Genomic DNA, 16,623 nt, shown 5'->3' with positions numbered 1-16,623 from the left:
GGCAAAGGCAGAGCGATTAAGGAATGAAACATCTGCCTTATAGTGAGCACTTGCTATGTGCCAGGCACTGGCTAAGTGCTTCACATTTGGTAGTTCACAGGATCCTCACACTTCCTATTCTGCTTAGAAGGAAATTGGGGCTTAGAGTGTAAGTAACCTCTGCGAGGCCACTCAGCATAGTGACCCGTCTCTAGAAGAGCATCTCCTGTAGGCTCTCTTCAGGAGCTCAGACCTTAGCAGTTACGAGGACAGCATGGGGGTCTCAGGGTCCCTCAGTATACTGCGCATCTCCGTTGTCTCCAGTGGACATCACAGGGGGATGGTATGCACCCAGTCCTCCAAGGCTGGCTTGGTCCTGGGTGGAGCCACAGCCTGGTGAAGGAGGCAGACAAGGCCTCCCAAGAGAGGCAGGCCCTGAGCAGTTGCAGGGTCCTGTGGCCTGGCGTGGGCAGAGGGGACAGGGGTCCTGCAGGGGTGAGGAGTCACCGACAGGAAGGAGACGGGTTTGAACACAAGAAGGGCCGTGGCCGTTGGCATGACCTGTGCTGGGCTATAGAGAAGGGGCGGTCAGGTCACTGTCGAGGTGCTGGCTGTAGCAGCTGCAGGACAAGTGGGGTGCTGGGGGAAAGAGGAGCGAAAAGAGCCCTAGGAGAGGAAGTCAGTGCCCTCATACTGCTCTAAAGAGAGTCGGTGATGCAAAGAACCTAAAAAGTCCAAATGCTCATAACTTGTGAGAAGCAGGATTGAGCAGGCTGGGACAGCTGTCCGGGCTTGGGGGGCGCCTGTGACCCAGAGTTGCGAAAGCGGGGGGGTGCGGTGGGGAGGGGGGCGGTGCACATACCATAGTTACCTCTGTTAATTTACGCTGCGTTTTCATTTCACTTCTGACATTTTGAAAAGACAAACTGTGCATAAGGGAAACAGCACCAAAGAGGGTAGAGCAAGATGCTCTACCCCGATGGAGTTCCACTCAGAGTAGGCATGTCTGCGTCACAGGTCCGTGAACGCGCATGCGCGCCTAAATGCGGAGGACAGGCACCGCCTCCGTCCCCCGCACGAGGGCAGCCAGCCCCACGAGCACTTCTTGTTCTCCTCCTTAAACGTCCCTCTGTCAGGGAAGTGTCACCACGTCAGGGCTGTTGCAGTGAGTTTCCTCTTTACGTTACCCCCTTCAGATCTTTTCATTTCAGCAGACATCTGATTGTTCGCCCCTTCCCGAGATGAATTAAGAACAAATGGCTGTGATTTTCCGTATCAAAACAAACACACATATTAACCGCTTCCTTGAAGATTAACTTGGCGTCCTTGAAAGGGAGTGAGTGGGAGGGCAGAGGGCCTGGCCCAGCTGTCAGCCAGGGGTGGGGAGAGTTAGAGCAGGCTTTCCTGGGCCCGCCCCCGGCACCTCATCCTTCCACCTACCTTCCTGGGCCTTGACTTGTGCTGTCTCAGCAAACGGTTTTGGTTCTGCCCCTGCTGTGGCGCACTCTGTGGGGGTCAGACAACAGCCCCAGACCCCATCCCCAGGCAGAGACTGCCTGTGGGGCCGCCCTGGGTGCTGCATTCTATCAAGGTAAGTCTGGCAGCCCCAAGGTTAATCAGGTTCAAGTGCGTTTTTCAAACATATGTAAACTGTTAAGTGTAACAGCAAAGAGTAAACTATCGGGCAAGGAAACACCAGGTTTTCTATATTGCTTTTCTCCTCCTCCTCCTTCCAACTCTCATGCACGTGCATCTATCCGTTTAGCTAGGCCGTTAGTGTGGTAGGAGGAAACTGAGGAATAGGAAGTTTAGTTTTCTTCTCCTGGAAATCCAGCCTGCTACACTTTTTAAAAGATGAAGTGTGTGGTTGTAGCCCCAATAACTGTAGTTTACATTTATGTAACCATGCTCTAACCATGGAAGTTGGTAACTCGTTAATCCTCACCAGCCCTGGAGTGACCTAATTTTTATCCCCTTTCTATAGAGAGGGAAAACCTGCCTTGGGTGTGCGTTGGCCATTCACAGCAAGGTGCAGGAGCTGGGATTCATACCCAGGCTGTCTGACAGCAGACCCTAGCTCTAGCACGCTGCCCTTTGTGGCTCTTGCACTCTGTTCAAGACAGACCGAGGAGGTAAGCTTATACAGAAGTGCTGGAGACTTGGGGGAAGATACAGGAAGATGTTCCAGAAAGGGAAGGTACTCAGGCACTGGGCTGGGTTGCAGGGTTAGAGGAAGGTCATGTTTGTCAAGAATGAGATCTCCTTTTTGTTAATCTGTATCATGTACAATGACCTACTTTTTACTTGGAAGTCTAAGAACCAGCTTACTTTAGAAACTCCCAAATTAAGCTGTATTTCTGTCTTACTGGGAGACGTGGGGAAGGTGGGAGACTAGACCAGATGCTCATGGGTTTTTAGGAGGGGTCTGTAACGTGGGCTTAACAGCAAGGGACAGTATGTGTCAGACTTGGAACATCTGCAGAAAAGCAGCAGAATGGCTCATTGTTACAAAATACCTTGCATCTTGCACAGAAAATGCTACCTTCTGTTACTGCTGTCGGTTTTATTTTCTCTGTGGAATCCCCAGTTCCTTTGAGGCCCCGGGACAGGCAGACTGGAGAGCTTTGCTGTGGCCTGTAAGTGAGGCCCTGGAGCTCTGGGTTGACAGCTTAGCAGGCTTCAGACTCTGCCGCTCATCTCCTGAAAAGGTGAGGTGCGGGCTGGTGGATTCTGGGCCCCCAGGGGAATTGGAGGAACTCGTGGTGCAGTCGGGATGCAGGAAACTCTTAGCATTTCCTCTCCAATTGGAGTTGATTGGGTTAAAGCTTTCCAGAATGGTGTAAAACAGTTCTGAACTCCGTGAACTGCTGAGGGAGGCCCGATGAATTGAAAGAAATACAATAAACAGATTGCTCGTCATGTTGTTGGCCTTGTAGCAAATATCTGTTTTCTCCTTGGGATTACGTGAGCATTTGCTTTCCTTTGATTTCTGGTTGTTATTTTCAATATTTCTTTTGTTAACGGAGATGCTTCAAACAGCTCTGGAGAAGCCCCTGAGTCTTCGCAAGGTTTGTGTTTAGAGTTTGGCTCAGCCTCCACACGTCACCTGTTAGCTGTTAGGAGTCTAATTCTGCAAGCCATGACTTCATCTCCCTAAAGGAAGATAGACGGAATGCTTCAATACAACAGATAGGGTTCAGTTCAAGATGTGTGTGGGGGGGGTGGTGGGGGGCAGGGGGGGGAAAGACTAAGCCTTTGGTCTCTGGGTGAACTTGGAAAGTAGACCTGTCAGAGGTATTCACGTTCAGACAGCTGGTCTATAGCTGAAAAGGCTGCCAAATAATGCCATTATTCACGGCTGTGGGAATTTTGTCAAGTGGCCTTAAAGAGATCATGTTCCATGAGGCTGGGGGCTGGGGGGCCCAGGGGTGTCTGCAGTGCTTGCTGCTCTGAGTAGAGAATAAGGTCTCATTACTGGTCTGGGCCACTACAAATGATGGATCCGGTGGCTCACTACTTGCCAGAGACTGGCCCTGGCCAGGAGTGGGAGCCAGAGACGCTTGGGTGTTTTGTGAGTTAGATCTTAAAACAAACAAAAAGATCTCAAAACAAAAAAAAAAATAGCTCAGAAGCCGGCCAGTGTTACTTGTCATTCAACATGTCCCCTTTACCCTTTACAGCATTTATCATTGGGAACCTTACCACCCTTAGAGTCCTTTCCAAGGCTGACCCCAAACCAGTTGACCCTTTGGGCCCAAACCAGTTCATTGTTGGTCATTGGTAACAAAATTTTTCCCATCACTGGCCAGGAAGACATGGCTTGAGGGGGTGGAGAACCTGGTAAGGGGTCTGTTTTTTCTCTTCCTAACTGCTCTTGCCCAGTTTCCTCCTGTGGTTTCTTGCAGATTCCATTTGTATTGGTTACCGCCCACAGGGTTGTAGCTCCTAAAAGCAGCCTCCAAAGGAGGATCCAACCATGAAGCTCTGGACACCATAGAGAAAAGGACTTGTGTCTGTAGATCTGGTGCTTTCTGGATTGTCTTTCCCAGAATCCTTTTCTCTTAATGTAGGCAGGGAAAAAAATTTTTTTAGAGATGGACAAAACCTTCCAAAATACAAGATGAATCAAGTGTAGGAAACCGTCCCTTGCAGGAAGGCATGGTTTCCATTCAGGTTAAGACAGAGCTGAAGCTGGCCCGGGACTACCCCTCCCCCTTGTTTGTGGGGGCATGAGCCCTTCCCACGGTGTATGTGGTGGGGGCCGTGGCAGGAACCTACATAACAGCTCTGACCTTAGGCTTCCGTGACCCTGCCCTTGCTGTCATTTGCAAAGACGGGATCAATTACTAGGAAGGAAACTGAATGAGGAAATCTCCTTTGGTGGCATGTGCCCGGCCCCAGTTCCCCAGCAGCCAGCACCCACTCCCTCTGCAGAGCAGATGGGGACTGTTGCATAGGGCCGAGCAGCTGGCATTGCAGTCCTCTCCTCTCCGCCTGCGGCGGGCAGCCGTCTCCTGGCTAGGAAAGCCCCTTGTGATTGCTATTTCTGAAACTGGCCTGAGGACTACAGGGGGGGGCATTTATGGAGACTTGGCCAGGGCTGAGTTCGTGCTCTGGGCTCCTGCCTTTGTTAGCTGTCAGATTCGGCCTCCGTCTTTCTTGGCTGCTGTGAACTGCCCCGGCTCTCTGCCTGCTGCGGTGCACGGCACGGTCGGGCATGGAACAGGCTTCTCATAAAAGGTGTGTCTCAGAGGTGCTCTGTCTTGTGTGTCCCTTGACAGAGGAGTTGCTATGGTAACTACCCTCTGGAAAACATGCAGGAGTCAACTGAACGTATGGCTCTTGCTCAACTAGCTGGAGTGTGAATATGTGCCCCTCTTTGTTCTCCCCACCTGCCACACCTCCTCTCCCTCCCCACAGGCTGAGCTGAGGGCCTGCCCTTTGGCAGTAGAGGGCTAGAGGGCAGGAGGGCCAGTCCTCTTGGCACTCGCAGATTGAATGCTGGATGGGGTTTGCAGCCAGAAAAGAGTTGGGGATTTTCCTGCTCCTTGGTGAAGGAGGCAGAGGAGTGACAAAATGGCTCTTTCCAAGGAGCTACACTGCTCCTCATCCCACTCAACACACCTGTCCCTCAGTGTCACTTCCACGTGGATCCGTGCTGACTTAGCAGTAAGTGAGTGCAGGCCTTGCAATGGCCCAAGTGTGGAAGCTCAGGCCATTAGAACCTTTAGCCACAAAGCAAGAGCGCAGCGGGCGGGGGCACAAACTCTGCTGGAAGCGAGGGGGAAATTCCTAGAGAATTCATCTCCAGATTGCTGTGCCACAGGTGCTACTCACAGTCCTTCCTGTACTTTAAATGCTTGTACATGCTGCCTGTCTCCCACCCAAATTAGCGGCCCAAACCCACCTTCTGAGTCTTTGCATCTGTCATCACCATGTTCACTGCAAACAGAAAAAGTTAAAGCAGCGCTGCCTAACCTAAGACCACAGCCCTTGCCCACAGTGGCCCTGGTGCCTTCTCATGGGAGAGAGCCTTCCACTGACACTCTGGGGGCGGGAAGAGGAAACTGGCCACGTCCACGTGCCTGAGAAGCCATCCTTTCAATCCATTATGCCGGAGGACTTCCGGCTCCGTTGTGGGTCTCTAATGGAGGCCAGGTAAAGCATTCTTAGCACCTTATTAGGAAAAGGTTGTAATCCAACAGCCCCTTTGTGTGCATTCTGGCTCTGCAGATATGGATGGCCCCGTGTTTCCCTGTGGTGTCAGAAAGTGGGGGGGGGGGGGGAGGGGTGGCAAGGAGCGGAGGGGATGGCTGAGGCCAGGAAGAATGCCAGATGGCCTTCAGTTCTCTGGTGCCACCTGCTCCTCTCTGGCCTTCCTGCCACTTGGTTTCCGGCCAGAGATGGCCACAGTTCACTGTCTTCCCTCTGCCCTCACTCCTAGAGCCTGTGCTCACACCAGGTGAGGCTCCCACTTCAGCTCCTCGCCAGCCATGGGCAGGACAGTAGTGTTACAGGTGTGCTGCCTCCTCGGTGAACACAGTAGGAAGAAGCCTGAGGTGGGCTCATTTCTGCATTCATGGCCTCTGGGGCCTGGCGCCACTGAGGCATCCCAAGCACCCTCTTCTGCATTGGCCAAAATGGGCCCATCTGTGCTAGGCATAGGGACACTCCGCCATGATCACTTACAGGGAGGCTTCAGTGAAATGGCTGGAGGGGCTGTCTCCCCCTGCACCTGCACTCAGGGCGCTGGGAAACAGTCCTGCTGAGACTAACAAGTCAGGGTGGGAAGTGGGCTAGTTCTCCTCCTGTCCCGGGCCCTCCCCGGGCCTCACTCTGGTGACTCTCAACTGTGAAATTCAACATGAGGGACACTGGCCTGGGAGCATCAGGTGGCCAGGGGCCTTGTGGTGCCTCCAGTGTTGGTGTGTGCTCACTGACGGGATTATGGAGTAAATGAAGTCCTGCCTTGGGTTCAGAGTGGAAACCTGTCCCAGGTGTGACTGGTTTTTCACTTCTGCCAATATGAGAGTTTGTGTGAGTAGCCAAGCAATTTTTCAGCATTCTACACACACCATAGTTACTGCATTCGATTCGGCACTTGGCACTTGTGGATGTGTACCATGAAATATTGTAAACTTTGAAGACAGGATTTTCATGTAGCTAGAAGGTTTGCCCTACTTACTTTGTAATGAGTCTCAGTTTTGCCTTTGCTGGAGACATCCAGTGTTGACACCGTGACCTGGAATACTAGGAAATCTTTAGTACCAGGAAGAGGTCAGGCTTGAGCTGGGCCCAGAGGACCACAGCATGGGCAGAATTGCAGACATGGGGAGGGGGTGTAAGATACATTTTGAGACAGTTTGGGTTAAGGAAATGAGGACACAGTGATGATGTTGACAGCAAGAGCATTGTGCTGCCAGGGAGAAAAACCCTCTTGCCAAAGGGCACTGGCTGTCCCCCGGGTTGGGTGCTGTGGCAGAGCTGTCACCCTGTCCAGTGAGAGCCTGCCCCGAAGGACCGGCCAGGGGACTTTGACTAACCACCAACCAGGGACCGAACTCCTAGCTTGCTAGCTGGTAACGTTTTTTTTTTTTTTTTCAGTGTCAAGCGTACAGAATGCTGAAGGAGGGACGCTTGTGTCACACACCTAGATTTAACAGCACGTAGCGTATCCCCATGTTAGTTTTACTCCATGGCGTCTGTGAGAATTGTTTGAGAGACTAAATTGCAGACATCAAGATAGTTCACTCCCAAGTACTTGGGCAGGTATCTCCTACGAACAGTGTTCTCTACAGGGTACTGATGCTATGGTCACACCCCAGAAAATTAATAATCCTTTAGTATCTAATATCTAGTTGACATTCAGATCTCATTTTTTCTCTAGAATGACTATTACAACTTTTTTTTTTCTTGGCTTTGAGTGTAAATGTGCAGTGTTGGACATTGCTTTGGTCAACAGATTTGCTCAGCCACCTCCCCCCACCGTCCCGTGGACACATGCATGAGCCGTTGCTTATGGTGCTTGTTGCCTCTCAGGGTCGCACTCTGGCTCTGCAGGGTCGGTCCTGGTGACGTGTGGAGTGCCGACTGTGGGCAGCCCATTCTGGGAAACAGGTTCACATGTCAGCTCCACCACTTATCACCCAGAGACCCTCAGCTCCTCCCTTCTCTCTAAGCCTCCGTGTTCGTATCTCCAAAACAAAGGAGATGGACCGGGGGCCTCCTGGCTCCGTTCGGTACCTCTGTGGCTTCGCGCAAAGTGTGGCCAGGCAGGACCCCTGCAGCTTCATACCTCAGGGCAGCTGTTTGATGAGGCTGCTGCCTGTGCCCATTCACAGCACCATGAACTGTGGGGGGGATCGGGAGGATGCCCGGGACCCCCTGATGCTCTAACATGACCAGCTGCTCTACCCCTCTGCTCCCCACAGCTGAGATTCTGGAGCTGGCTGGCAACGCAGCAAGAGACAACAAGAAGGGGCGGGTCACCCCCCGGCACATCCTGCTGGCTGTGGCCAACGACGAAGAGCTAAATCAGGTATGGGGCTCTCCTCCGCGTCCCGCACGCCAGACGCTTGTGCAGGCAGTCACAGTGGCCGAGAGACGGAGGGAGGTTGGTGTTTGGCTGGCTCTCGGAGGTTTGGGCTGCATTTTGGACCGTTAGCAGCTTCTCCGCCCCCATGGCAGTTCTTCCTCCAGGCTTTATTTGGGAGCAGGAGGGAATGAAACAAGGTATTTGGCTCTCCCTGGAGGAAAGATAGTGAAATTTCACCAGAGTGAGGGACCCTGAGGACTTATTCCCTGTATAGTGAGCCTGGGTCTCATCAGCATCCTTGTAGATCCCGTGGATGAAGGAGCTCTTCATCCCAACCCAAAGCAAGAATGTGAATGGGCAGGGCCGGCTTCTTGAAGGTCAGAGACAGGGTGGGCTGGCTCACCATCTGCTACTTTGATTTTCCTGCAAGCTGCTAAAAGGAGTCACCATAGCCAGTGGGGGAGTGTTACCAAACATCCATCCGGAGTTGCTAGCAAAGAAACGAGGATCCAAAGGGAAGTTGGAAGCCATCATCACACCACCCCCAGCCAAAAAGGCCAAGTCTCCATCCCAGAAGAAGCCCGTGTCTAAGAAAGCAGGAGGCAAGAAAGGGGCTCGGAAATCCAAGGTATGTGATTTGGCAGAAGTGGGCGGGTTGGGGCAGGTGCAAGCAGGTGAGGTCATGAGTGGCTCCTTTGTGCTGAGAGTTATCCGAGGACTAAGGAGGAACATAGGGGAGCTGCTTGCGGAGAGGCTAGTCCAGCTCAGGTGGGCAGAATTGGGGGACCGGATCCCGGTAGGCAAGGGGGTGTGAGGAGGGTCTGGGGCAGATAGCCCCAAGCTGGAAGAGCCCATTCCTGGCCCGCCAGGGAGATGCTTCCACCTCTGGGAAGGGACCTGCGTGTGCAGGAGCTTTCCTGTGCTAGGGGTGGCTGCCATCGGGTCCTACCCACAGGTACTGGCTGCCTCTCGGAACTGTCACTGTGTTACTGTGCCTGCGTGTCTTCCACTGTGCATCTTCCAGTAGGATGGTTCAGACAGTTGGCTCTGTAGGACGGTTGCCTTGTTAAGGAGAAAAATAGATGTGTTATTCAGGTGCCCCTACCAGACCCAGCCTACACCGAGCAGGTCCTAGGTGCTGGTCTTTTTGTGGTGAGTGAAGCCCTCTCATTAGTGTGACCTAATGTTTTCTTGGGTGGGGCAGGCCAGCTGATCCCCATGTTCGCTCCTCACTGCACGCAGCACAGCAGCCCACCCTCGGGAGGTCTGGGCCTGCAGGTGGTTGCTCTTACCTGTCTGAGTATCAGCAGGATCAAGGGCGGGTGCAACTGGAAGCAACTGGAACACATGCTCCGTGTTCCTCCCTCACCCGTCCCCGCCTTTGAGCTGTTGTCAGAACCTCCGGGGCCAACAACCGAGGGACAGTGCAATGAAAGCTCATCATCAGTAAAATGGAATGTAAGCTGCCCTGCCCTGGGCCCCCCCCTCAGGTGTGATCCTTCTGGTCTCCAGCCAGACGAGGAGGAATTTACCCCTGGCAGAAGGCGACCTGGCTGTTTTGTGAGACCCTCAGTAGTAGCTGGTGGAAATGCCTTGTGGATCAGATGCAGTGTCAGCACGTTCTTCCGAGCAAAACCCAAGCCTCTTACCTGATGAGGTGGTGAGGACACCTTCCCAGGACAGGGTGCAGCAGCACTGACCCGGGGCTAGGCTTGGGGCCACACTCCCAGCACATCCTCTCCTCTGAGCCAGTCCACAGAGCAGGCCCCAGGCTCCCAAGTTTGTGTCTACGCTGTTCGCTGGCCTTTGGTGGTTGAAGTTCTTGTACACCCTTCTGGGCGCAGACACATGATTCCCTAAAAACAAAATCTGAATTCCTCTTGCCACCAGGACACCACCTTGCCCTACCCCACCCCACCTGAGAATCACTCCCAGCTCTGTGAGAGAGAAACCTGTTCCTGAGGAGTGTCCTGTAGGTTCTTGCCAGGCGCTTGTGCTCCACCTAGTCCCTGGGGGAGGCTCAGGACCAGGCGAGGATGTCGCAGAATGCTCTCTTACTCATGCTCACCAACTGTAAAATTAGCATATTGAACCGTTCTAGCATTTGCATTTGCTGGGAATAGTGGGGCAGGGAAGGCAGGGGAAAGGTGCATGGGCAAGCCTTTCTAAATGTTTGAGGATCAAGATGCCAAGTCCATCATCTCTTGAACATGGGCCTCAGGGAGCTGGTGCCCTTAGTGCTTGGCTGAGCCTTCTTCTGGCTGTGGCCCTAGCCATGGCCCTTGTTAATGCAGGCCCACTGCTGGTTGGCGTCTGAGCAGCCTCTCTGATTCTGTGTCTCGGGCAACCCTGGGCTGAACCCCTCTGCCGTCATCCCACTACTTCCCCTATTAGTTTCTGCCTGATGACTTTCTGCCTTCCCACTTAAGCGAACACTAAGAATGCTGTGTCTTTCTTTTTGGACTTCAAATGAAGGTGTGTGTGTGTGTGTGTGTGTGTGTGTGTGTGTGTGTGTTCAGCTCCTAGTAGCTATATTTGGAACTCAGTGTTTCTAATAACCATATGCCAATAATCACTCGAACATTCAGCTTTTCCCTTGATTACAAAAGCAGGAAGTCTGTTATGGTGGTCTGTTTTTCTTCCACACAATAAAACACATTGTCTGCTTACTGTACCAGTATTTGGCTAACATTAAACCCTGGGGGAAGCTGAAATTGGAACCGTGAACAGCTAATTTTCAAAACATTTGTTTAATGTAAATTGTGGTGTCAGCTCCCAGAAACAGCAGAAAACCTGCATCTCCAGGTTTAAGTGGAATGTTCTGAAAATAACCTTTCCAGAGACATGCAGAGAAAGCCTTCCTAACATGCTAAAGCACTTGGAGTAAAAGGGAGTTGGTATTTTTCAAGTGTCAACACGTGAATTCCAAATCATAATTTTCCCCCCAGTTCTATGTAATTGGAAGGTTTTGAGAGTCTCCAGTTGTGACAGCTGAGTCAGCTATTGTGGAACCGGTTGGAGAAGGTGCCAAAACCCACCGCAGCCAGGAGTCCGGGGCCCTGGTGGTGCCTTAGGGCTCCTCCTTCCTACTTGGGTGGCCTCAGCCAAGTCTGTGCCTCAGTTTACCCCCTCCCATGAAATGAAGGGGTGCAATCCAGCCTTATGCTTCAATGACTGTGCCTATTTGCATCATGTTTCTGACGAGGTAATAGGTGTCAGAGTTGGGATGGTATGAAAGAGAGTGCTGTAAGAAGTCCCCCTCTCGCCACGGCCCCCCACTCCTCCCCAGAGCAGTCTCTGCAGTGAATTTTTATGGGCCTTTCAGAAAGTCTACGCATGGAAAAGCGTATAGGCCCACACAGTCCTCCTCGTCATACCTGCCTTTGGATATAAATAAGTCCTGTTACCCAGTGCTTTCGCAGGGTGGGGCAGTGCTTAAGGGCGCCTGCTCACTGGCTTTGTGGAGAAGGACGGGAAGGGTGTGCAGCACACGGGTTGGGTGCTGCTATTACTGACTTGTTCTACAGCTCTGACTATACGGCTGGTTCTTTCTATTTCATGATGTGGTGCGAGTGGCCTCTACAGTGTGCAGTACCGTGTTAACCACGCACGTCTCTGTGGATGAGCCTACAGCTGTCCCGAGCGTTCCGACAGACAGTGCCACAGTGACCGCGATGGTTGATGGGTGTGTGTGCCCACGCACCCGTAGGATAAAGTCCCCAGTGTGAACTTGCTGAAGCAGACCGTTTTCTGATGGCTCTTGGTCACATCGAGAACATTTTGTGCCATTAAGAAATTCCAAAATCTGCCTTGTTCTTTTAACATTCAATGCCAAAGTTGTCGAAAGAAGATGCGTTCGTTCGATCAGTATTCACCCAGCCTGCACGTGCCCATTGTTACTCTTGGGAGTGAGGGCACAGCAGTGAACAAAGGCCCTTGCCCTCCCCTGGTGCTCGGTGAGCTCTGCTCTGGTCTAGCAAGGAGAGGCAGAGTCATTCCAGAAGGGCTGTGGGTACAGGCAGGTGCGGTGACAAAAATACAGCAGAGTGACAGCACAAGCGGTGTTACTTCACACAGGTGAGGCTTCTTTGGTAAGGTGACCCTTGAACAGAGACCTGAGAGGGTAAGGTGTCTGGGCCCTCAGGTGACTGGTAGGAGAGGTGACTGGCAGACGACCAGCAAGTAAGTGTGCCTGTCCCCCTCCCAGGGAGAACTCAACAGGACTTGGCATGTGAGGTTCCAACGTTTCCATAACATGCACACCTTTGGCAGTTGGAGAAGCCTAGGAATCTTTCCCAAGATAAGGTTTTCAAGGGCATAAAATGCTGAAGATTCAAAGGAAACTGTTTATGCTTAAATCTTCCAGGTTAACACCCCTTGTCAGAATGTTTACCGAGAGCCATAGGATAGTCTTTACGAGATCTCCAAGAAGATAGATAGTTGTTGCCAAAAATCTGTATAAAAAATGCTCTCATCTAGGATTTTTCTTATTTTTTCCTTAAGTTTTTATTCAAATTCCAGTTAGTTAACCTACAGCGTCATATTAGTTTCAGCTGCACAATACAGTGATTCAGTCTCACGTAAGATTATTTAAACCTAAATCCGCACTACCACCCTAACTGAACTCCACCCCCGTGTGGAAATCACCCTCTGGATCATGAAGATAGGCTTGCTCCTCGCTGCCTGGCAGAAAGCCCGAGGTGATTTTGGGAGAGCACCTGTTTCTTTTTTGAGAAATAAATATTGAAACTGAAAATTGAGTGGTGAATGTTGGGGTTAGGGATGCCAAAGAAAGAGATTGGTTCTTTCGAGAAGCCGCCATCCTTGCAATTAAGAGGCCAATTTTGCTGGCCTTTTAATGAGCTTTCTAGCAGGTCAGACATCAGGGTGAAAGAGAATGTGCATAGGGAATCCTGGATTGATGATTTCACATAAGGCATTTTGGACACTCAGTCCTATATGTTCTTAAAAAGGCCACTGACTCTGACTGATGAGGATTTGTGCCGTTCAGAACAAAACAGGGTGCAGGTACAATGCATGGGGGCTTTGAGATTTGTAGAACAATACAAAATTCTCCAAAATCAACATTTCAGAGATTGACAAAGAGTATTGCTTGCTAGGGTTTCCCCTTCGGGCCAGGATCTGAAAAGAATCTACCACTATCACCATTTCTTAAAAGAAAATGGCATTTTAATCCGAGAGACTGGGAAGGGAAATAGTCCCTGACTACAGGCTTTATGTAAAAGTTCATGAAACAATTACTAATGATTTGAATGTAGTGATATCTCACGAGGCACCTGAGTGCGACTACCCTGTCTTGGGCTGGGAACCTTGCGCGGAAGAGACAGCCATTTGCCAGGTAGAGAGGCTGGAGAGAACCGGGAGGAAAGGCCCGTCCTATACAGACAGGGTTTGGTGGCCTTCTATCAAGGCCAGTGGCTTATCAGGAGTTCTCTCACCTTAGACTCCTTTTCCCCACAAGGAATTGAAGGCAGAGGGAAGTCCAGCAGTTTTCTCAAGGTTACATCACTAGTAGAACTAGAAATGAAATGCAGAATTTCAGAGCCCAAACATAGTGTCACTTGTATGACCTTTGACCGTGGACCACTTACTTTTCCTTGGCAGAAGCCCCTCTGTTCTGTTGGTGGAGGGCTGAACGCCTTCTGTTGTAGGTGAGTGGGGCAACAGCTTAAAAAGTTTTTTTAATACCACATTCTGGGCTCATCGTGAATATATTTGTGCCTTTGCAATATATACCCTGCTTACAATTTCCCCCTCTCGTTCTCTATTGCACTGTTTTCCAGTTTTATTGAGCTGTGCTTGGCATGCAGCACTACACGTATTCAAGTATACAGCATAAAGACCTCACTTAAATACATCATGAAGTGATTATCACACTAAGTTTAGATGACCTCCCTTGTCTCATAGAGATACAAAAAAAAGTGTTTTTCTTTATGATGAGAACCCTTAGGACTGACTGTCAACAACTTTCACATATGCCATACAGCAGTGTTAACTATGGTTGTCTGGCCACACCTTACATCCGCTGTACTTATCTCCTTGCTGGAAGTCTGTACCTTTTGGGGGAGTATTTTAAAAAAGCAGTGTAGTTGCCCTACAATGTTAAATTAGTTTTGGGCCCTCAACACAGTGATGGGTCTTCTCTGGATGTTTTTACTGTGTTCGCCGCACGTGTAGCTGTCATCTGTCACTGCAGCATCATTACGGTAGCATTGATTTTATCCTCCATGCTGGACCTTTTATCCGTGTGACTTCTTCCCTCCATAACTGGAAGCCTGCACCTACTACTGCCCTGCACCCATTTTGCCCTTCCCATCCAACCCCCTCCCCTCTGGCAACCACGAGTTCTCTGTATTTATGATTCTGTTTCTGCTTTTTGTTTACTTATCTCTTTTGCTTTTTAGATTGCGCAAGTAAGCGAAATCTTGGTATTTATCTTTCTCTGACTTATCTCACTTAGCATAACGCTCTCTAGGTCCGTCTATATTGTTGCGAATGGCAAGATCTCATTCTTTGATATGACTAATATTCTTTTGTATGTGAATGTGTATTAAATGTGTATGTGCCACTTCTTTATCCATTCATCTATTGATACTCACTTGGGCTGCTTCTCTCTACTCATTATTGTGAATAATACTGCAGTAAACATAGGGGTGCGTGTCTCTTGTCAAATTAGTGTTTTCGTTTTCTTTGGGTCAATAGCCAGTAGTGGAATTGTTGGATCACATGGCAACTGTATTTTCTTGTTTTGCATAGTGGCTGCACCATTCTGTAATCCCACCAGGGCTTCTTTTTTCTCCATATTTTCGCCCACAGTTGTTATTTCTTGTCCTTTTGATTTTAGCTATTTTCATAGGTGTGAAGTGATACCTCATTGTGGTTTTGCTTTGCGTTTTCCCTGACCATTAATGATGTTGAGCATCTTTTTATGTATCTGTTAGCCATCTGTATGTCCTCTTTGGAAAAATGTGTATTCATGTTCTCAGACTTTTTTTTTTTTTAATGTTTTAATGTTTTAATTTCAGAGGGAAAGACAGTGTGAGTGGGGGAGGGGCAGAGAGAGAGGGAGACACAGAATCTGAAACAGGCTCCAGGCTCTGAGCCGTCAGCACAGAGCCCGATATGGGGCTCGAACTCACAAACCGTGAGATCATGACCTGAGTTGAAATTGGATGCTTAACTGACTGAGCCACCCAGGTGCCTCTCTCTGCCTGTTTTTTATTCGACTCTTATTTTGGCGTTGAGTTGTATAAGTTCTTTATATATTTTAGATATTATACCTTATTAGGTATATCATGGCAAATATCATTTGCTATTTCATAGGCTGCCTTTTCCTTTTCTTATTTTTTTAATATTTATTTTTGAGAGAGACAGACAGAGAGACAGAGCACGAGCAGGGGCGGGACAGAGAGAGACAGAGGGAGACACGGTATCCGAAGCCGGCTCCAGCTCCAAGAAATTGTGAGATCATGACCTGAGCTGAAGTCGGATGCTTGACTGACTGAGCCACCCAGGAGCACCCCCCTCGCCACCACCGTTTTCATTTTCTTGATGGTTTCCTTAGCTGTGCAGAAGCTTTTTAGTTTGATGTAGTCCCAATAGTTTATTTTTGCTTTTGTTTCCCTTGCGTGGGGAGACATGTCTACATAAATGTTGCTAAGGCCAATATCAGAGAAATTACTGCCTATGTTTTCTTCTGTTTTTATGGCTTATTGTCTCACATTTGGGTCTTTAATCCCTTTTGAGCTTATTTTTGTGTGTGGTATGAGAAAGTGGTCCAGTATTTTTCTTCTGCATGTAGCTGTCCAGTTTCCCCCCACCCTTTGTTGAAGAGACTGTCTTTTCCCATTGTATATTCTTGCCTTTGTTGTAGATTAATTGACCATATAAGCATGGGTTTATTTCTCGATTCTGTTCTGTTGATCTGTGTGTCTGTTTTTGTGTCAGTACCGTACTGTTTTGATTGCTACAGCTTTTGGAGTGTATCTTGAAATCTGTGACTGTGATATCTCCAGTTTTGTTCTTCTTTCTCAAGATTGCTTTGGCTGTTTGGGGTCTTTTGTGGTTCTATACAAATGTTGGTTTTACTTGTTCTACTTTTGTGAAAAATGTGGTAGGGATTGTGTTGAGTCTGTAGATTGCTTTGGGTAGTATGGACATATTAACAATATTATTCCATTCCGTGCGGGTGGAATATCTTTTCATTTGTTTGTGTTGTCTTCAATTTCTTGATAGTTTTCAGGGCACTGGTCTTTGACTGCCTTGGTTAAGTGTATTCCTAGGTATTTTATTCTTTTTTGTGCAATTGTAAATGGGATTGTTTTCTTAATTTCTCTTTCTGCTCTTTCATTTTTAGTGTATACACACCAATTACTGTGTATTAACTTTATATCCTGCAACTATACTGAATTCATCGATTACTTCTGGTAGCTTTGTGATGGAGTCTTTAGGGTTTTCTATGTATGGTATCACATCATCTGCATAGAGTGACCCTTTAACTTCTTTACCAATTTGCATCCCTTTTATTTTTGTTTTTCTTTTTTGATTGCTGGGGCTAGGACTTCCAGTACTATGTTGAATAAAAATGG

At 49.4% G+C, this 16,623-nt stretch overlaps 1 protein-coding gene across 4 annotated transcripts in view; it reads left to right on the top strand.

Annotated features, from left to right (window-relative positions):
* Positions 1-16,623, top strand: part of LOC124515853 (core histone macro-H2A.1) — a 79,319-nt gene that overhangs the window by 24,194 nt on the left and 38,502 nt on the right. For all 4 annotated transcript variants that reach the window (XM_047084905.1, XM_047084910.1, XM_047084894.1 and 1 more), the window contains exons 3-4: positions 7,911-8,017; positions 8,445-8,642. In XM_047084905.1, coding sequence (XP_046940861.1) covers positions 7,911-8,017; positions 8,445-8,642 — 305 coding nt within the window. The remainder of the gene's footprint in view (positions 1-7,910; positions 8,018-8,444; positions 8,643-16,623) is intronic.

Source organism: Lynx rufus, unplaced genomic scaffold (genome assembly GCF_022079265.1).
Source record: "Lynx rufus isolate CCGP_SWC_20201006 ecotype Redwood Valley unplaced genomic scaffold, mLynRuf1.p SCAF_1, whole genome shotgun sequence".
NCBI lineage: Eukaryota > Metazoa > Chordata > Mammalia > Carnivora > Felidae > Lynx > Lynx rufus.
The sequence above is the reverse complement of the archived record's forward strand: the minus strand, read 5'-3'. Positions and strand labels throughout refer to the sequence as shown.